The sequence below is a fragment of the Desmodus rotundus genome, chromosome 10 (genome assembly GCF_022682495.2).
Source record: "Desmodus rotundus isolate HL8 chromosome 10, HLdesRot8A.1, whole genome shotgun sequence".
NCBI lineage: Eukaryota > Metazoa > Chordata > Mammalia > Chiroptera > Phyllostomidae > Desmodus > Desmodus rotundus.
In genome coordinates this window covers 96,466,645-96,488,164 of record NC_071396.1, presented here as the reverse complement: position 1 = coordinate 96,488,164, position 21,520 = coordinate 96,466,645, and the positions used below count along the sequence as shown (strand labels likewise).

General features: G+C 51.2%; 1 protein-coding gene across 1 annotated transcript in view; it reads left to right on the top strand.

Annotated features, from left to right (window-relative positions):
* The window catches only part of MYO5B (myosin VB), a 268,136-nt gene that overhangs the window by 178,646 nt on the left and 67,970 nt on the right, over positions 1 to 21,520 (top strand). Inside the window, exons 13-16 of the mRNA XM_053912673.1 lie at positions 6,638 to 6,760; positions 7,672 to 7,755; positions 16,458 to 16,613; positions 17,499 to 17,596. Of these exons, the coding sequence (XP_053768648.1) occupies positions 6,638 to 6,760; positions 7,672 to 7,755; positions 16,458 to 16,613; positions 17,499 to 17,596 (461 nt within the window). The remainder of the gene's footprint in view (positions 1 to 6,637; positions 6,761 to 7,671; positions 7,756 to 16,457; positions 16,614 to 17,498; positions 17,597 to 21,520) is intronic.

The following is a 21,520-nucleotide window of genomic DNA, read 5'->3' as shown; positions in this document are numbered from 1 at the left end:
CATGATTTCCTGCATCGTGCTTTCTGTGGACTCCATCCGGTGGGACGGGAGCCCTGAGTCGCCAACCCAGGACAGAACATGGCAGACTGGGAATGTGGGCCGGGAAGTCTGCGTGCCATCAGTCACATGACTTCTTTGGCCTTTGGTTTCCAGCTCTGTGACTTGGTGGGGGTTGGACCTGCTGGGCTTCAGAATTTCCCCCGGTTTGGTGGTTGATGATAAGGAGGTGAATATATACCAGTTCCTCCAGTGATGGAAATGCTGCTTAAAAGGTGTAGAAACCACATGACTCTTACACTGAAAGGGAAGAAGGCAGATGCTTTTGCTTTCTGGGTCCCACCCCTTGCCTGTGAGGCATGGGGTGTGGCGTGATGGGTCAGGAGGAGGAGGTGTTTCCCATCCAGGGGCTTGCCTACTTTTGTTGCCTGGGAAACAGAAAAGGAAAGGTTAGTAACGCAGAGTGAAAGTGTACCAAAGTCCACAGCTATCGGTTCTCAAAGTTTCTCCAGAGCCGGGAGTGCTTTGTCCTGAGATCCAGGCCTGGGTAATGCCTCAGCGTGGAGGGAGTGTGCCTGGGCGTCCTCCACCTGCGAGGTGGCAGAAAGCTGGTAGGACAACTGTCCCTGCATCAAGTGGCACTGGCCAAGTGCCTGACGTCACAGCACAGGCCCTCCAGTGTCCCCGCCTGGGGTTCACCACTCACTTTCTCGGTTCAGTGTCCACTGCCGACAGCTCCCGTCCTGAGCTCTCCAGTAACACGCTACCCTCCCGCAGTCCCTCTCGTGATTCTGTGTCTCCGCCAGAAGGAGCGGCCATGGGTTTAAAGGGGAGGCCCATGGGGTCCAGTCCCTGGAGCCTGTGATTGGTGCTGGAAGCTGCAGATGGGGCCCGGGGACCGGGATGTTAAACTGTACAAGGTTCTTGCAGGCGGAAAGCCCTGCAGTCATGGACTTACACACGGGCGACCAAAACCAAAACAAAACAACCCGGAATTTATTCCTAAAAAATTACGTATGTATTGTTACATGTGTGAACTTCAGTCACCTTCCAAGTGCTCTCCTTTTGATGCAATACACCTGTGGAGATGGTTTTCCCCACTGCTCAGTTTGTGAACTCATCAGTTTTGACGCCTTTTAGTGCTTCTGCTGCTTTTTGTTTCACCTCTTCCACATCAGCAAAATGTTTCCCTTTGAGGACTTTTTTCATCCAGGAAAATGTAAAAAAAGTTGCTTGGAGCGAGATTGGGTGAATAGGGAGGGTGGGGCATGGGTATTATGCTGTTTTGGGTCAAAAACCGCTGAACGCTCAGCGCAGTGTGGGCAGGTGCACTTGTAAATCACCCACCATGAAATGGGCAAACGTGTTCAAAGAGTCTTCAGAAACATTCACTGAAGCTGAACGCAGCCTCTCACAACAGTGCCAGCTGGTGCACTGATACAGATGGGTTCCTAGTACACTCGCGTAGTGGGGGAAGCCTGGACTATAAGGGCCCTGCCCTCCAGAAGATAATGCCAGTTTTGGAGGGTTCCTTCTTTTAGTCAGACCCACACCAGGGCAGAGGCCACAGCTGCTCCTCCGTAACCAAGGGGCCAGGGGAGAGGCTGTTTGCTCACAGGAAATGTTCATTTTCAGGCTGCTCTTAACAAAACTTCAGCCCCCAGCGCTCTCTCCGGCTGCTGTGGGGGCTGTGTGACCAGGCCTCAGACCCAGCATTTCCTGCCCTCCTGGGCCCCAGTCTCGGGGAGCAACCAAGCGAGGGCTGATTGATGGGAGATGAGGTGCGCATGTTTCCTCGTAAGTGACATATTTGCTTTTTTGCAAGAATTTTCTGAAAATGGCCCCTCCAGCCCTGGAAGCCATGCTAGAGAGTGGAGATACAGACGTCTCGTGTTGGACAGAAGACACTAGGGGCCCGCAGAGGAGGGTCTGTGGGGGTGGGGGCTGCAGGCTGTGCCCTGTGTGACTCACTGGGACGGCCCTTCCTGATGAACCCACTGTTGAGGCAGTGGGATGGGAGCGGGCTGAAGATGGTGGGGAGGGGAACACCCTTTGGTTTCCCCACCCGGGTCCATCCAGCCTGCTCTCAGCAGAGTTTACTCTCTGTAAGAACAAGGGCTCATGGTTTTTTAAGAAGTGGCTCCAGAGGTCTCCTCATCTGGCACGTTTGGAGCCTGTGACGGAGGGCTGAAGCAGCTTGCCCACATTTATTCATTCATCTGACCAGCAAACCCCATGTTCCTGCATAAGTGTCTGACCCTCTGCCTTCCACGCACCTCTGAGGGGGTCAGGCAAGTGCTGAAATCACTACCTGGAATGCAAGGGATAGGGAAATACCGAGGAAGAGATGACCGAGAAAAAGAGTGTCCCGAAAAGGGCTGTTCAAGCAGAGAGGTCAGATGTGGGGAGGTCTGTCCTGGGCAAAGGGAGCGTCGCGTTTGCAGAACTTGAAGTGGTCCGATGTGTCCAGAGCCCTGCTGGTGGCCAGTGAGGGTGGGACGCAGGAACTGTCCGAGAACAGGTGGCTCCACCTGCCCAGAGAAGATGTTTGGACTTGATTCCGAAGGCTCTGGGGATGGAAGGGAGTGAAGCGGGGGGCGGATGCGATCAGATGTGACTCGTTCTCCAACAGATCTCGCCAGAGACTGTGTGCAAGCAAAGCTGGAGAGACTGGGCGGGGGGAGACGAAGGCTTGAAGAGAAAGAGGAGAGGGTTTCAGGAGGGTCATGGCCGGCCGTGGTAAGGGGTGGAGGGAGACAGAGGACAGGCAGGAGAGTGAGCAGCTGAGGATTCAGGGAAATGGGAGATGGGGGGACACTGGTCTCCAGGAAGCAGCGGGTGGGTGGATGAGATGTCAGCTACGGGGGGACATGCTTCTTTCTGTGAGGAGAGTAGAAGGGGAAGCTGCTGTAGATGCAAATGAGTTTCTAGATGTAGAGCACGGATTTGCCGTTTCCTGCTTGACTCTGTCTCCCTGCTAGGGAGGAGAGGAGACATCTGCTTAGAGGTAGCAGGTGGGGTTAGGAGCTTGGGAACAGAGGAAGAAGGGAGTGGTTATAAACAGGAGGAGAAACAGCAGGGTACACAGATTTGTGCGCCGGGGCCAAAGACCATAAACTGAGATACAGGCTTCATCCAGGCCAACTCCCAGCTTAGACCTAGGCTCAGTGTCTTAACCCATAGCAGCAATTTTCGCAGTGAGGTTTGATTATTGCGGGGGGCAGTAATACTGATAATGTAGTATTACTTGATTAACAGAAGGGGAGTAGACATGTGATCCTAGCCAGCCCCCCACGTGTGGGAAAGCACAGGATGGGTACTTGGATTGGCCTGGAATTGTTTTGCTGAGCACATGGAGGGTAAGGGGGGTTCTGCGAAGGTGGAAAAGTAAAGGCCTGGGCCTGTCACTGGGGATGGCTGCCAGGTGGGGTGGAGGGAGCGACGGCCGTCCTGGGGGCCCAGTCACAAGTCTGCGATGGCGAGAGAGCCCCGAGGGGTTGCCGGTGGCACGTTCATTGGAGAGGTCAGTTTGGGAGGGGGCACCAGGGCACCCACGGAGGCTTGGTATGGAGGCAGGTAGCAAGTGAGTGACGGGAGGCAGTTGGTTGTGGCAGCACCCCAGGAAGAGGGGAACAAGAAGCAGAGGTGGAATACCAGTCATCTGCTGCCTGCCGGCTGTTGAGTAGAGGACAGGTTCCGGCCCCACGTGGTGTCCCAGGCCAGTGAGGGAGGCCCATCCGTGAGGGCGCGATTCCTGCCCGGATTGACACCCAGCACCTGGTGAAAGCTGACCTGATCCCCAGGCTTTTGGGGAAGAGATGCTTAGTGGGCCTTCTTTTCCCCTCTACTTTTTCTGGTTTTATTTCAATAACACAGAGTCAAATCAGGTTTAATGTATTTTCTCAGCATTACTGCGATATAATTAACATACAGTTCACCCATTGAAAATACTCGAGTCAGTGGGTTTGCGTGTCTTCAGCGTCGTGTAACCATCGGCACGATAATCAATTTTAGAGCATTCCCGCTTTCCCCACAGCCCTAGGCAGCCAATAGCCCACCTCTTTCTCTGCAGATTTGCTTGTCCTGGACATCCCACGGAGATGGGGCCTTCACTTTTTAGTGGGACCATTGGCAGATGGCAGGGACTGGGCCCCTGAGGGACAGTCCCTGTCTAGCTTAGGGCAGAGCTGGGACCCCGGCTCCTGACCAGTGCCCTCCGCCCCACACGACTTTAAGAGGAGAGTATAGACGCTTGTGTGAAGCCACTTGTACATTTTTCCCTAGACTTTTAAAAACTATTATTCTTTAAACAATTGCTAAGACTGGACTCAAAGATAAGTAGAAGGCACAACAGTTTTGCTGTTTGGATTGTGTGGGGAGTGAGGGGTGGAGGGTAGTTCACAAATACAAAGATGAAAAAAACTCTACTTCAACCCCCCCCCCAACAATTCAAGAGAAGCATTATCGGTTGCATTCTAAACATTTAAAACCTATCTCACAATTTAAATTTCAGTGGTAAGAAAACAGTCAGTTGGACATTCTTTTTTAAAGGATTTGATTCGCTGCCTATCCCAGAGCTACTGATAGCCACGTCTAGATTTTATCAGAATACAAGATTGGCTTTCCTTCTCCGAGGCCCGTTTTAAATCTGCCTCTGTGGAAAGATTTTTGGAGATTAGCGCCTTCCACCTCTCCCTGCCCTCGTGGCTGAAACCCTGTTGTCCGACAGGAGAGCATAATAGCAAAGAGAATATGCTCCAGAGCCAGCCCGTCCTGGTTTGAACCCTGGCTCTGTGTCCTTGGGCAAGTTACCTTCCCTCTCTGGCTCAGCTTCCTTGTCTGTAAAATGTGTGTAAACCTAGTGCCTGGCTCCCAGGATTTCTGTGGGGATGAAATGAGTTGCCACATCTAAAATGTGAGGACATTGCCTGGCAAACAGAAAGCCCTGTGGGCATTTGCTGTTGGTATTATCTGGCCGTCCTAATCGTGAATTCCTGCTGGCTCTTATTTTTAGCTGAGGGCGGGGAGTGAGAAGAGGGAGGGACCCTCGACAGGAAACATGTGCACACATGACCTTGCCCATTGACTCATGCCAGCCTGAATTAGTGAGTGTGTAGGATTGTGGAGCCTTTTGACCAGAAGTACAATTTCATTGTCAAACAAGATGACGTCAATTCCAGCAAATACACGCATTGGCTTGGGCGGGGGTGGGGGGGGGGGCTTCCCATCACCGTGCTGTCTCCCCCAGCCCTGCCAGGCCTGCATCCCCTGTACCTGCCTTCCATCCTTGTCTCCTGTCCGCCGTGCAATACCTGGTGCTGCCGCCCTACACCTGGCGTTTCTAAATGCAGGGTGCTTGGAGACAAATCTAAAATAGTATACGTAAAAAATGCTGAATGGGATGTATTTTATTTTGTCTGCCTAACTCAATTAATAGCCTCCTTCCAGAAAAAGTTTTCTCTTCTTGAATATCCTACGGCACTTAGCACTGGATAGTCAATACTAGTTATACCAAATTGAATATTGAGAAAAATCTGCTTGCCTAACAAAGAATTTGAGAAATGTGTTCTCAACTATGTAAGCATTTTCCTTGTGGCACAGATTTTAATAATTTATTGGACCAAGCTCTTTTTAAACGGCTAAGGCAGGGGTCACCTTCAACCCTGCCCCATCCAAATGTTCCATCTGAACTAATGAAGGGTAGGTCAGTAGGTGGCCCGTACCTGAGGACTGGGTGTGTGCCATGGTGTTCAGGGATAACCGGGGGTGGGGGTGGGGGTGGGGGTAGGGAGGACGGGACACCCTCTTATGGGAGGAGTTCCCATCATCAGTGACAATTTTAGGCGGTTACAGTGACTGTTATATCTCAACAAAGCAAGATGCTTTCTCACTTTTGAAACCATCTCTAAAGATACTGAAAGGGGCAGAATTTTTAATGTAGTGGAGCCTCTAAATCTAAATTTAAATTGGAGGAGACAGAGATTAGTACCATGCAGCCTAATCACTAGGTACTTAGCACCCAGTGTGCAGCTGGAACCCAATTTAAGAGCTTTGAGGGGCAGAAAACAAATAGTAAGGCCCAGTCCATGAACCCGGCAAGCTTGCAGCTTGTAGTGACAAGACAGTCCACAGAAACCAATGATGAGCCCCATTAGGTGGCGTATGTGTGGGAGCTCATGGGGAGGGAGTCCGCAGTGAGGTCACGAGTGGTCAGGAAAGGCCGGACTTGGCCTGAGTGAGCGGGAGCATGCACTGACAAGGGTCGAGGCGTGTTCTTGACTGAGATTCCTGGCCCGACCTGGGGGAGGGGGGGCAGAAACCTCTTCACATGTGTCCCATGAGTTGTGACTCTGCTCCTGTGACTGTGGCCTCCACTTTCACCCTCCTCTGACCCTTCCAGCGTCTGCCAACCAGCAGGTCCTTTCAGGAGGAGCATGCTCCTGCAGACACCAGGGGAGCCAGCCCCCGTGGCGTGTTGAGAGAACACACTGTGGCACGACCCTGTGTGTCCATGGTTGAAACTCGTTTTCCACGTCCATGCAGGGTCAAGGGGTCAACTTACTAGCAGACTCCATTCCCTGCTTCACCTCTTGGTTTCCTTTCTCCTTGTCACGAAGCACCTGGTCCTGTGGTTCCGCAGGTCCCGAAAGGAACTGACCAGAACTGGGCTCAGAAGCTGTATGACCGGCACTCGGGCAGCCAGCACTTCCAGAAGCCCCGCATGTCCAACACAGCCTTCATCGTGGCGCACTTTGCCGATAAGGTGAGTCTCTCCCTGTGGGCTCTGAGGGAGCTGTCGCAGCCTGAAGTCTCTTAGGTAGGGTCCCCGCCCACCCTTTCTTCCCTCCCCAACACCCTCTCTGTGGTGCACCAATTGGTAACTACACGGCAGAACCCAAGTGGGTGGTCGTGGTTACCCAGCTGTGTGCTTATTAACACGTACTCAGTGAGGGTCTCCTTCCTGGGACTATAGCAGCTGGGACAGAGTCGTGAGTCCACCCTGGAGCTTGAGAGAGAAAAGCAAAGAGTGAAACACAGGGGTGCTCATCTTTGTTGGGGGGAGGGTTCCTCTCCCAGGAACTGGTGGCTACTCAGACTGTTTCTGCATAGATTTCTGGTCTGCACGCACTGACCAGGTGCTTCTCGAGTTTCCTGTGCACTCAGGTCACCTGCGAGTTTGTTAACGCAGGTTCTGATTCAGTGGGGCTGGAGTGTGGCCCACAAGCTGCATTTCTGTCCCCCAAAGGAAGCCTTCTAGTAGAGGGAACTCCTTCCGAAAACAGTATGTTTTTCCACAAAATGAATATCCACTTCCCTCTGTGTAAATTCCAAACATGTCTTGGGTTTGCATTTTGTTTTATTTTATTTTTAAAAATTTGTATTTATTGGTTTTAGAGAGAGAAAGAGGAATATCGATTTGTTGTTCCACTTATTTATGCATTCATTGGTTGATTCTTGCCTGTGCCCTGACCAGAGATCGAACCCACAGCCTTGGTGTATCAGGACGATGCTCTAACCAGCTGAGCTACCTGGGCAGGGTTGGGTTTGCATTTTTACCAGGAACGTCGGTGGGGTTCCCGCTGCGGTGCCTCCTGTGTGGGTGGGTGGAACTCGTGGAGGAAGCTGGCCAGGCCGAAGCACTCACTGCTCTTCCTGTCTCCCTCGGTGGCCCAGGTGGAGTACCTCTCAGATGGTTTCCTGGAGAAAAACAGAGACACCGTGTACGAGGAGCAGATCAACATCCTGAAGGCCAGCAAGGTAGCGTGCCGGAGAAACGGGCAACGAGGGCGGGAATGTCCACGGCCAGAGCCCTCCGTTTCTAGTGCGTTTCTCCCCACACGTTGGATTTCCATCTGCAGAGCCCCCCTATAAGTGAACATCACCTGGGATAGAAGGCAGGAGTTAAGGGACACTTCAATCTACAGTACTATGTTACTTCGCAGTATCTCCAGAATTTTTCTTCTTCTCATCACTGTAACAAAAGGTAGCAAATATTGTATCCGTTCTGCAGGTTGAGGAAACAAGGCGCCATTCATGTAAACAGGTTATTTCTTAAGCACCTCCCATGTGAGGCATAGCCCTAAAAACACCCATGTCTTACAAAGATGAGTAAGACAGGTTCTTCCCTCCAGTGGGTGACGTGCCAGGGCATCATGAACAGGCAGATAAACACACACACAGTAACTGTGGAAAGAGAGGAGGGGTGGGAGGTGGTCCCACGCCCAGGAGGAGGTGGGCGCCGTCCCCCCTCTGGCTGAGGCCCTGAGGCAGGTGCCATTCTGGCTTGAGCCCTCCAGGGGGAACCCGGAAGAGGGCTTCCCAGGATTTAGGAGGCTTTCTTTCAGAGCACATGATATTGAACTCACCGCGGGGGCCTGATAACACCAGAAGCGGCAGATTAATTTCTGTCCGTGATAAGCCTTAGATGAATGCCATAGGGTGAGATAATGGAATGGAGAAAACACACCCAGCAGAACGGACCCAAGAACGTAAAGTCAAGAAAGCCCCATTAAACCATGTGTACCCGCCACAAGGGGTTTAGGGAGAGTTTGCGTCGGTATCAGGGTGTGGGTGGCCCAGGACAGACCCCTGCCCCGCGTCACCTCTGGATATCTGGAAGATCCGGGAATTAGCTGTCACGAAGACAAATTGGCTTTGGGGAAATGTGAATATCATTTTGGAGTTCAACACAAGATTAATCTCTCAGCCTGTGGAGCTCTCTAATCCGTGGTGGTCATTATGACTGACTTCATTCTCTACTAGGCTGGTGGTTGAGGGGGGGAGGCAGGGAAAAGGAGAGGAGCTACAAGCCACAGGGAGAGCGTAGAAGCAGACGGAGTGAGTGCTAGCAGTACTTTTCCTCGCCGTGCGTGTCTTAGAAGCTGGGAGGCCTGTGTCCTTCTGTTGGTCTGCTGGTGGCCTCAGGGAGCTGACAAACTTTGCCAGCTGGTCACAAGTTCCTCCTGTCAGGTTGGAGCACAGATGAGTGGCGGGCGAGCTGGGTACTTTCCGTTAGGTGTGGAGTTCGGTTCTGCCCTTGTAACAATTGTTGTCTTGAGTGTGTCTCAGGGATCCCAGAATCGAAATGGGGATCTGACAGATCATCCTTTACTACTCACTGAGATTTCCCCCCTTCTTTTGAATCTATCAGTATTTGTTTGGTATCTGGTGATACAAATATAGATAGTTAACCTCATGGAGCTTATAGTCTAGTGAAAAAGATGTACAGCTTAATTACTAATTTTGGGAATGCTGTAAGGTCAAGAAGTTGTTAAGGAAAAGAATCATGCGGGTTTCTTGGGAGTCCCCAAGACCACCCCAGGTTCAGTCGTTTGCTGGGAGGACTCGCAGAACTCAGCATATGGTTGTTCTCGTGGTCTTCATTTACTACAGTGGAAAGATGCAAAGCGAGTCAGCCGAAGGCAGCCGGGCACAATGCAGTCCAGGGGGGACCAGCTGGCTCCTGAGAGACCCGGTGCAGTCAGGCAGAAGGCGCCCGCTTCCCGCGGCACCGAGTTGTCACAGCGCATGTGAAATGTCCACCCAGGCAGCCCCCCCAACCCAGGCACTCAGGGTATTTATGGGGAGACAGTTGTGTAGGCCCCCTCTGCCGAGCATGTGCCAAAATTCTGGACTCCCTGAGGAGGGCAGGTGTTCGGTGTAACCCATGTCGTTTGCATAAACAGTGTAGGTGCTGTGAGCTGGTGTCCAGCAATTGGTGAAAATCCTCCCGAAATCCACGCTCCCAGACACCAACCAAGCCAGGCTGGTAAGCAGGCCTTTCTGAGGGTGGTCTCAGGCCTGCTCTGCCAACTCTTTTCTCTCCGGGGGCGTCATTCTAGCTCGAGGGTACTGGATTTTTTGTTAGAAATGAAACAAAGGCTCATAAAAATTCAAGATAGTATAGAAATACATAGACTAAAAAGCATTCTTCTCCTTGACCTCCCTTTTCGTGCATTCCCATTCTGTGTGCACAAGCGTATTGGTGCACCCTTTAAAGAGTGAACTCAGCTGCATCACCCACGGCCCTATCCGATTTCCCACCTGCCATTAACCTCAGCCGTCTCTCCACGTGAGTGCACACCCATCTACTCCGTTGTTTAAATAGCTGCTGGTACCATGCAAATTCAAGGGATGCTGCAACGAATGCCCTTCGAGGGTGTGTCTGCTTCCTTGTACAGTGATGTCTGTCAGGCAAACGTTTAGAAGTGGAAGTGATGGTTCAGGGAGTATGCACTTCCCAAGTTTATAGATACTGTTAAATCAGAGTGAAAAACAGGTCTGTGATCCGCTCTCGTCAAAGGTAGCCGGCTCCTTTCTCTCCCCCACCTGCCAGCCGCAGCTCTGGCTCTCCCTGTGCCAGCTCTGGTTTCTAGGAACCAGTGACCTTGCTGCCAGGCTCCCTCGGAGCTGCTGTCACAGCAGCCAGCAGCACTCAGAGACTGACCCAGGGGGCTTCTAGGCCTGCTACACCCTAGCGGGGGAGGGGGCCAGCGCGCCCCCTGAGCCATTCCAGCCCATCGCAGACGCCCCAGAGGACAGAAAGCAAAGATGGACAGACACTAGGTCACTGTCACCTGAGCACTGGCCTCTGCACAGACCGCAGCTACCCCGCAGAGAGTGATGTGAGGTGTGTTTTAATCACTCGGACAGGCGGACGTGTCTGGCAGCGCCTGTCACTGCAGCACTTTTAAACCCTCGTTGATTCCTGAGCCTCTATTCTCTTTAAAAGTTCTTGTTTTCACGGTAGCCCTGTGAGGTTTATGTGTCTCACACCATGTTAAAGCGAGAAAAAATGAGACCTAGAAAGATACAAGGCTCCGTAGCATGGAATTAATGCCCAGGGTTTTTAATTGGTTTTCATCTCACTAAGCAGAGATAAATCACAAATCCTGTGTGTACATTCATAGTTTTACTTACGGTATTTTTATTTTATGGGAGACCTAGTGGCTTTTTTCTTTTGTATGGCACTCCTGCCACAGTGATTTGCTAAGAAATTAGCAAGTCACTGTGCAAATTAAGCAGTAGGAGTGGAAGACTCCCATGTACCCTACCAGCCAAGGGAATGTTGGAAGAACTCCCACCAAGAGCAGCGAAATAAAACAGTGTTAATGAGAATGTAATTAGTAAGGCCCAGCTACCCTGCCTAAGAGGTTATAATGTAGCTCATTTCTTTCTCAGCCATCAGAGAGCTATAAATAGAGACTTAAGTAAAGAAGTGCCTCTTTTAACGTGACTTGTTATTAACAGACTGATTTGTTTTAGATATTATAGGTTGTAGGTTTTCCCCTCCCACTTTTTGTTTATTATAAAAAGCAGTATTTTATCAGCCTGAAAAATAAATCTCAAGAGGAGACTGTTTTTCCTCTGAAGATTTCCAATTCCAGGGTGGCACGGAGTGTGGTCAGAGGGACGAGCTGTGGGCCGGGTGCATGCTGGCCAGTGCCCGGTAACGAGGGCCGTCCTGGGCGGTGTCCTGGGCACGCCAGCCCGATGCCCCCTCGCTGCTCCATTGCCACGGGAGGGATCTCGAGACCAGCGTGGTCCCGAGGCCAGGTAAACCGTACTGGCCGCAGCAGTCCCTGCGGGGTCCAGAGTCGCAGTGGTGTAGCTGGACAAGGCCCAGGTGTGCTCTCTCGCACCTCCTTTCTGTGGCTGCAACCTGACTTCACCCCGCCCGGGAACGGCGGTGTGTACGGGTCTGGTGCTTTCTGTACTGGGCCGTTCCTTACAGGTGACATACACATTCCATTTTGAGCAAGTGTGTGTGCTTTTTTTTTTTAAGTGTGTTTTTCATTATTTTCTATGTTTAATTTATGTTCGTATAGCAACTTTATTGAGATATAATTGACACACTGTAAAACACTTGCTTTTAACAGCATTTGGTTTAATTGCATCCTGTTTAAAATCAGTTTGTGCTGGTTATTGATTGAAAAGCTTCTATCAATATTTAGAATGAACAGGTCACTATGTAGAGAAAACTGTTTAGTACATAAAACAATGTCAGCCCCTTTCCAATGCAGGAAAATGAAATGCCAAGACTGTTTCTCCAAAGTCCATGTACAGCCCTTTTAAGGAAAAATATTGCTTTCTTAAAAGTTGTAGATTTTTTTCCTCAAAGTGGTAATGATAACCATGTAAAAGAATTGATTGAAAGAAAATATTGTATTATGCCCACCAAGTTTTTAAAGGCAAGATCCTAGCCCTGGCTTGTGGCACAGTTGGTTGGAGTATCGTCCTTGTGCACCAAAAATTTGCGGTTTCAGTTCCCAGTCAGGGCACATAACTAGATTGCGGGTTCGACCCCAGGTCAGGGTGCGTGTGGGAGGCAACCGATTGACATTTCTTTCTATCCCCGCCCTTCGTCTCTCTCTAAAATCAATGAACATATCTTTAGGTGAGAAATTTAAAAAGAGAGATACGATTCTAGGTGAGATCCCAATCAAATGGCTAGAATCGTGTCTCATTTTAGTTTCATAGGTCTGTTTTAAAGAGAATGTATTTTATGCTCTCTTACAAACAGCAGTGAATAGGCGTGACTTCCAAGGTAACAGCTGTGTATGTAGCTGTGATTGACAATTTTCTTAAACTGTCAAATGGTCTTTAGAAAGTGTTTTCATACTCTTAATCCGTTTCAAACAGATTTGCCCCAGGATTTTACAATCTCTCTATAAACTCGAACAGCAGCGAACACCAAAGCCAGAACCTGCAGGCGCCCCAGTGCGTGGCACACGGTGTCAGAGAAGTGCTGGGCCGCTTGCAGGTACTGTCTGAGTGTTTCCCAGTGAAGGGAGGGGATTTTTTTAAAAGGCCCAGGTAGGTGCTGTTTCCTATGGCCTAAGATGAATTATAATAGTTCCACTACTGATTAGCTTACTAACAGACTTCACAGTAGCTCTCTGAAAGCCTAAGTGTCCTTAGTCAATGAAACAAAAAAACTTCTCTCCCTCACTCAGGAGTGCATTCTCTGCAAGAATCCTTACTCAGGCAAGAGCTCGGTGACTACTTTTCACTGAGACTGCAGGTTTATTTGCAGGTGGGACCCTCAGGTGCCTGTCTGGCCCAGCCCCTTATCCAGGTGGATGCATGGGGTGGGTGGGGCAGCAGTCGCTGTTTCTTGCCTGGTCTTTGGGTGTTGCCTACAACCCAAGGTTTGAACATGCTCTTTCAGTCCTGTGGTCAGACTGGACGTCTTTGTGTGATCGCTGAGTTGATGAAAGGAATTCTGAGTAGAATGTGACTCTACCCCTTCTGCCCAGCGTTCATGTCCCGGAAAACGCCTCTCCTCTCCATCCCGGAGATCCCACCAGTTCCAAGTGCATCTCAACAGCAGGGACCTGTAAGGAAACATAGCTTTTAAGCTAAAATGCGAATTCTCCAGAATAGCACACGGCCAGCATAGGTTAAAATGTGCCTTGAGAAGTTTTCATTTTCTGCTCTTGAGTTGTAAATCCCTTGTGTGGGAGATAGATAGATAGATAGATGGCACAGCTTCTCTGAAGCAAGAAGAAAAGGGGCTTAAATTTTAAAATACTCCTATTGTTGAATCTGATTTCAAGGTTTGTCATATGTCTTTGATACATGCTTCTGACCTTAGAACTTAACAGATTTCTCACAGGAGAAAACAGGGCACTATTAATGATCTCCGGAAATTAGACCTCTCAAACAGTGCGATCATGAAGTCGGTAACTTCTCCCCAAGACTCAGACCCCGGAAATCCATTCGGAAAGCGCGTGACTTGGAGTACGCTAACCAGCGCCGCGTTCTGACACAACCAGCTGCATCCCAGTGCAGTCTTGGGGAAGAGAACCTGTCTTCAGCCCCACGTTACTTCCCTACGGAATTTTCTTGGTGTCGGTGTGACTGGGCACGTGACCCTTTCTCACAGGTGCCTTGGCCGTCTGGGGCCAGGCCACAGAGCCCCCTGGGCCTGCCCGTCCTCTCCCCGCCCCCTCCCCGCCCCCTCGTTCTTCTGTTTCTGCCCCTCCCCATGTTCTCAGTTCACATGTGCAGTGGTGGCTCTCCGGCAGTGAGGACCAGTGAGTTTTTACACAGCACTGCTGGACACGGTTTGCATTTAGAGAAAACTCTGGCCATTGGGTAGAATATGTTTGGATGAAGATGCTGCTGGAGGTGGGCACTCAGGTTTTAGGTGACTACATATCCTGATCCAGGAGAGATCTTTGGTAGACCTGAACTAGGGAAGCCCTGTTCTGGTTGATTGAGAAAAGGCTGCTGAAACTTAACCTTGGACAGAACTTGGTAGTTGAGTAGGATAAGAAGCACAGAGATGGCGGGATCTCTAACCTAAATTTGGGAAGACAGCAGGTGAGGGAGGTTTGGGTCATGTTGCATTTGGAGTTTACAGTGGAATGCCCAGCGTGAAAAGATACTGAGCAGGTAGTGGGGACTGTGGATCCCAGAAAGGGAAGACCACCAAGATGAGAGGCGGGCTGGAGGGGGGTAGTTGAAGCCATAGGCACAAAAGAGACCAGGGAATGCGTATTAGAGAGAGAAGATAAATGGTGGGGATGCAGTTCTGGGAAGCAGCGATGTGAGGGAGAGACAAACAGGGAGACGGACCAGTGAACGGTGCTAGAAAAGATCGGTGGGGGCAGTGGGGAGAGAGCTGGAGGAAGGGGAGATGCTGAGCGTGGGGAAGGAAGTCTTCAGAGCTGAGGCAGGGTCAGTGCTATGGAGGTCCTCAGAGGGGGAGGCCAAGCAGAATGAAACTGCGCCGCCGCCAACCACTGGATTTGGCCAGTAGGGCCCCATGAAGGTGCTGTCAAGGTCAGTTCCTGCAGCGTGGGGCGTAGGCCAGGGGTGTTTGGCGGAGGCAGGTCTGAGAAGGGGTGACGTGAAAGGTGGTGGACACTTTGCCCGAGGTTGCCTGGGATAAGGTGAGAGAGGAGCAGCAGCTGAACAGGGAGGGTTTTTTTTTAAGCATGAAAGGCACCTGAGCACAATTATGTGTTTAGGGGAAGGAGCCAGTGAATGGGGAGAGGTTACAGGTAGGAGAAAATGCAGGAGTTCAGAGGGTGATTTAAAGGAATCACTTGATTCCATTCCCTCCCCTCTGCAGAAAATGAAAATTGTGTAACGTTCAGAGGTTGGCCATGGGGCATGCAGCTCATTAAGTGGCAGAGTCACATTTAAAAGTCAGCTCTGTGCCCTTTCTACTATTTCACCTTTCCTTCTAGAAATCGCCTCGGTTACAATCTCTGCGAGTCTCCTCACTCCTCTGGGCACCTGTCACAGTGCTGGTTGTGCAGGGGACTTCGGCCTCTTCCTGTGCTGCAGCCAGAGCAGTTTTCTCTGAACGGCCACTGGCCACTGCTGCTCTCCGCGGTACACTGCTGCCGGGGCGCTGGAGCCTGGCTGCCTGCATGCACGTCCTGGCTTTGCCACTTACCAAGTCCGTGACCTGGGGCCGCAAGCCTCGGTTTCACCATCTGTAAAATGGGCTGTAATGGTGCCTATACCATGGGGTTATTGGGAGAGTTGAATGAGTTCACATACCTGGCACATTCTAAGTGTTCAATAAATGTTAGCATCTATTATTTAAAAAAAAAAAAAAAAAAAAGGCCCTTCACATCATTCTTAGGATAAAGATCGAAATCCTCGCCAAGGCCCAGTGTGAGACGAAGGCCATCTTGTCCAGTCTCATAACGATCCCAGGTGAGCGGTCCCTTCTGACCTCCATCACACTGATGACTGAATTAAGGCTCAAGGAAGCTAAACACCTTTACAGGTTCCACTCGTAGGCAGTGTGGGGACCGTTAATAAAATGCAGTGCCGTTAGCCACCTGCTACCACCACAAGGGAAGGGACTTTTGCTTCTCCTTAGAGGTTAAAAAAGATCATTTGGGAAAATTACTTTTCTTTTTCTTGTCTTTAAATTGACATTGAATTCTAAGACCAAAAATTTTCCCTGTGAAAGTGTACAATTCAGTAGCTTTTAGTATATTCACCAAGTTGTCCAACTGTGACCACTCTAAGTTGTAGAATGTTTCCGTTACTCCAGAACGAAACTCCGTACTCACGAGCAGGGACTCTACTTCTTCCCTCCCCCGGCAACCGCGAAACTACTTTCTGTTCCCTGGGCGGTTTGTGTACGTGGAACCCCACACCATGATTTTTTTGTGACTGGTTCTTTCACGTGGCATGTTTCTGAGGTTCATCCGTAGCGCAGCATGTGTTGGAACTTCACTCCTGTATATTGCTGAATGACAGTAGTCCGCCGTGTGGACATGCCACACCTGTGTACCCGTTTCTCAGCTGATAGACACTTGCGTTGCTCCCACGTTGTGGCTGCTATGAACGCTGGTGTGCAAGTTTTGGCACGTGTTTTCACTCCTCTTGGGTGTATGTCGGAAAGCTGCTTTGAATGAGTTTTGGCAGAGCTCGAGTTAAAGTCCAAGAGCTCTTGTTTTCAGCGTCCTTCCTCTGTTTGTTTCCAGTTCCCACTAGTGGCTGACTTGTTTCACGATGACAAGGACTCCGTTCCTGCCTCCATGGCGTCTGCAAAGGGCTCATCTTCAAAGATCAACGTCCGCTCTGCCAGACCCCAACTGAAGGCCGCCAACAAGGAGCACAAGAAAACCGTGGGCCACCAGGTCAGCCCCAGGGCTCGTGGCAGGAAGCCTGGGCCACGGCGCATGTGCAGCGCCGGCCTCCGTGGGGGGAGGGCGGCTGTGGAGCCGAGGGAGGCCAGGGTGGTCTTGGCTCCCTAGTTCCATCTGTCTCTGCTGTTTGAAGAAGGAAACTGTGCAACCTTCTCTAGAGGGAACAGCCAGAAGAGGGAAATGGGGTGACTGCAGCCTCAGTGCACTTGACCCTGGTGGCAGGACAGGTCGCAGCACCACAGGTGCCTGGTGGGGGCGGGCAAGAGGATCTAGAAGCCGACAGGGTGTGGAGAAGGGTTAAATAAGCCTGGGGACTCAGAAAGCTGAGAAACATCCTCCCCTGCTTTGGGGTCTCCATGGTGTGTTAAGTGTCCATGAGAAGAGACGAGAGTGCATGCCAGTCCCCTGGGAACACTAAGCTTGCTGTGTCACTGGTTTTGCCTGTTCTGGACGTTCGTATAAGTGCGGTGATTTCCAGGACGCCCGGGCAGGCGTGCAGGCTAGGGCTCAGGTTTAGGGGTAGGACGCTCGGGCACAACGGCCACCTCTCGTAGCACTTGCTCGCCTTTCATCTCCTTTGCTCCACAGCACTGAGTTAGACACACCACGGGGTGGTCTCTCCCCATTTGGTTTCCGGAGCCCTGAGGCCAGAATACAGGAGGGACTTGATTTTAGTCATCCGGCAAGATAAGGTGTCAGAGCTAGAATTGTACCCCAGATCTCTGAATTTCTTCCTGTCCTGGAGTGACAGTAATAATTAAAACAGTAATAGTGACAACTACTACCCCCAGTCTGTGGGCATTGCTTTAGGTTTATTCTGAACCCACAAAATGTTGAAGGTGAATAAATAACCAGGCATGACTTTTGCCTCCCCAGTTCCGCACCTCCCTGCACCTGCTCATGGAGACCCTGAACGCCACCACGCCACACTATGTCCGCTGTATCAAGCCCAATGACGAGAAGCTCCCTTTCCAGTAAGTGTGTGCGCAGGTGTCGGTCCGCTCTGCACGGCTGGAGTTGGGCCGGCCCAGCCCATCAGGCGCAGCCTCTCGGGGCTTCCTCAGGGGCTCAGGAGGATCAGGGAATGGGCGGGCCCAGCCTCACAGCGGTCTGCAGTCTCCAGCAGGGTGCATGGTTGATGTGACACGCCCCAGACGGTTATATGCTGAATACTGGCCCACAGACATTTACCAAGGTCACCTCTCTGCTGCCCGGGAGGATTCAAGGGGAAGAGGAGATACAGTCCCCCATCCTGTGTCACTTGCAGTGGCGTTGAGGACAGTGGCACATAGAGAGCCATGTAGACATGTGCCACTGAATGCCGACATGAGTGCGTCTCACAGTGAATGTTCAGTCCCGACACGAGAGGCTCGCTGGGGTGGTCAGGGAAGGCTGCTAGTGTGGAAGCAGCTTGACCTCCAATGCCGTGTCGAGTGATGACGCACTGCGGGGCTCCTGTTTCTCCCATCCCCTCTGCCACTCAGTCTCCGGAGTCACCCTCCCTTGCCCGCCATCCCTCACTCCTCAGCCCACTCTGATCCAGTTCTGCCTCTAGCCCTGCCTTGAACATTCCCTTCCAAGTCTGCCCATTCTTACGTGGTTGATTCCACCCAGATCTGTGGAGCCATGATACTTAAACGTTTTTGCCTATTTCTGGTTTCTGCCGAGTTCCAGACCTTGATTCTGCAGCTTCTTTCACCACCTCCCATGCTCCCTGTGTGAAACCAGCCCTGTCCCTTCCCCCCCAGGCTCCCGCTTATCTGGTCTCTGTTGGAGTAAAGGGCATAACCATCTCCCGACATCTCACCTGCCCACCAGCAATCTTCCAGACTAGACACCTGAGAGTCACTCTGGACCACTGCCCTCCAGGAAGTTCTGTGATGACAGAACTGTCCCACAGTCTACATTGTCCGACATGGTAGCCACTGGTCACAGGTGGCTATTGAGTGCTTGGACCGTGGCTAGTGGGAGTGAGAAACTGAATTCTTAATTTCATTTCAATCACATTCAAATACTCATTGGTGGCTCGTGGCCGCCATAATGGACAGCATAACCCTTGATTCTTCCTTCTCCCTTCCTCCCCAGTCATGGTCAAAATACCAAGGAGGCAAAAGTCCCTCGCATTGGTCTCCCTTTTGCCTCCTTCTGTTATCACCTTGCTTTAGACTGTCTTCATTCTTGCATGGAAGGCTGCTCGAAGCCTTCGGGATGGCCTCACCTCTGCAGCCTCATCTTCCAATACCCTGAGCCTCCGCAATGCCGTTTCCTCTGGCCAGAAAGAGATATACTTAAAAATTTTAAAGCACTTTCTTCTCCGCTTTCTGATTTCCCTTTTGGTCCTAGCATAATAACTTTCTGTGAAACAACTTAGCTCAGCAACTTGAACTCTCAGAATGAATGACTGGACTGTCTCGGCCACCCCTGCTTTGATGAAGCCTGACTTGCACTGGCGCGTGCCCTGTGCCAGAAAAGTTCAGGGAGACGGTATTGAGCCAGCCTTCTGCGAAGCATGCCAATTGTTCCCTCTTTCCCTTCCCCCAAATTTCTGCCTCGCTGTCAGGAACTACCCCCACCCCTGGGGGCGTCTGTTTACCAAGCTGACTGCAGAAGAAAAGAGGCGTCAGGAGAGCAGCATGTGTGAAAGTCGTAGATTCTGTGTGAAGGGCAAGAGCAGGAGAGGAAAGAGGAGGGCTGGCTACCAGCTTGGCCCCAACCAGCTGTGACCTTGGGCAGTGTGTTCACCAGGACCTGGCGCCTGCCTGCCATGTGCTTTTTCCTTGTTGGCCCTCCCCTTGCAGATGAGAGAAGATGCTGGGGACCTTGAAAGGGACTTTCTAGTCCTGATATCCCGTTTTCCTAAGACCTTCCTTTACCTTTAGGGCCAAAAATCTTCTGGCTGGTAAAGAAAGAGGGGAGGAAACGGAACCAACTCAGAAAACCTGAGTTCTGGTCCAAGCTCTGCTGCCAGTTGTTTGGCTAATTGCAAGCTAGTCCTTTATACCTTCTCATTCCTCCATCTGTTAATTGTGGTTAAAAAAGAATTATGAATGGATTCAAGAAGATAATTTGTGATTAAAATATATAACTTAATCGACATTATCCTAGAAGGAAAGTGCTATGCCCCTCCTCCCATTCTGTATGACTGGCTTTCTCAGCCTCGGCAGGATGGACACTTTGGGCCACGTGGTCCTTTGTTGGGGGGCCGTCCTGTGCACTGCAGGAAGCTCAGCACCCTGGCCTCTGCCCCCCACATGCTAGTGGCCTCCCCACCACTGGGACAGCTAACAGCGTTTCAAGACATTGCTAAGTGTTGCTTAGATGACAAAATCGTCCCCGGTGGAGAACTGCCATCCCACACTAAATACCATGATAGCATCTCTTGTATACAGGTCTTCTTCCCTCTGCTGCTTTCTTTATTTAAAAAAAACAAAACAAACAACCATCGTATCTAATACTCATTGGGCACTGGGCTAGGACAGGTGGAATGACAGTAAGATATGTCCCTTATCCTTAAGGAGCTGCCAGTCACAAATAACTGGCATGACATGGAAGTGACCGTCAGTGGGTCTCTGACAGTGCAGCATCGAGAGGGGAGAGCATGAGTGAGTGTCCAGTGGGGAGGCGGCGATCTGGGATGGCCCATCAGAGGAACTCGCCAGGTCTTCCGGAGGACAGTCCCCTGGTCTCAGATGCCAGCGGTCCTCAGGGTCTGAAGTGTGACCACAGGATGCCACAGAGCCTGGCGTGGGGAACTTTCAGCCTGTGCAAAAGTGAGTTAAGTGGCGCGTGGCTGCTGAGGTGGGGCCCAGCCTAACGCCATGGGAGCTTGCTCTGCATCCCACAAGCTTCTGGCTCTGCTCAACCTGCACCTTCTGTTGGGAGGGCGAAGTGTAACCCTGCACTTCCCACAGTTCGACCCCATGTACATCATAGGTAGTTTTCCAGTCCAGACATGGGTGTGCCTTGAGCACACCGCAGCCCTCCAAAATTTAACAGCTGGAAGGGCTGGTTTTCACTCCCAGTTACCTAGTAAGGAATGCAGATTGTGAGATGCCTTTGACAGTGCGTTCGATGTTGAGGAGATGAGATTAAAGTGCAGAAGCCTGGCTGTCTTCACGGGCCCTCTGGGGGTGCGTGAGCAGGGAAAGACGATGACCGTGTCTTCTTTGTGTGGTGTCTTTTTCCTAATAGCGTTCCTCTCCCTTACGTCCCTTGATCATTGTGACAACCAGTGAGTTACAGTTGGGCAACTAGTCTCCTACTGACTAAACGAGGAAACCGAGTTACAGAGGGAGTGTGTTTTGCCCAAAGCAGTGCTAGCAGAGCTAAGGCCAGTTGTCTCCTTCACCCTTGCTCATTTCCCCCACCCCAGGGGAAGGAAGTGACGTTGAGGTCAGCAAGAAGTAGGGAAGCATATTCAAACCAAGGTCAAAGATCCTTTGCTGGTTGCCTTCCATGGGACCAGCTCAGTGTGCGGGGCTCTGGAGGAGACTGAGCAGGCTGTAAAGAGGTGGGAGGATGACAGGGAGTCTCCAATGGGGAGAGGTGACTAAAGGTGGGCCCCAGGCCGGGCCTTCCTGCAGAGTTCCAGAATTCTGAGTGGGCCCAGCTGCTGGGATGGGAACATCCGGGGTTGTCAGGGAGCACGGCAGCCAGATGTGATGGGAGGTTGCCCACTGGGGTTCTACAGGCAAAGAAGCCTCCTCATGCATTTTTCCAACAAAGCCAGGATGCAGCCCGACTGCATGGCCAAGGTGTGTGCTGAAGCCAGTGTGACCGGTGGTACCCAGGGCTGAGTCTAGAGGGCCTGGCCCGTGGCTTTGGCTGAGCTGCGGACCAGCCAGGAGCAAAGAGAACATTTATTTCTCATCCCTTTTCAGATTGGGGAAACAATCTTA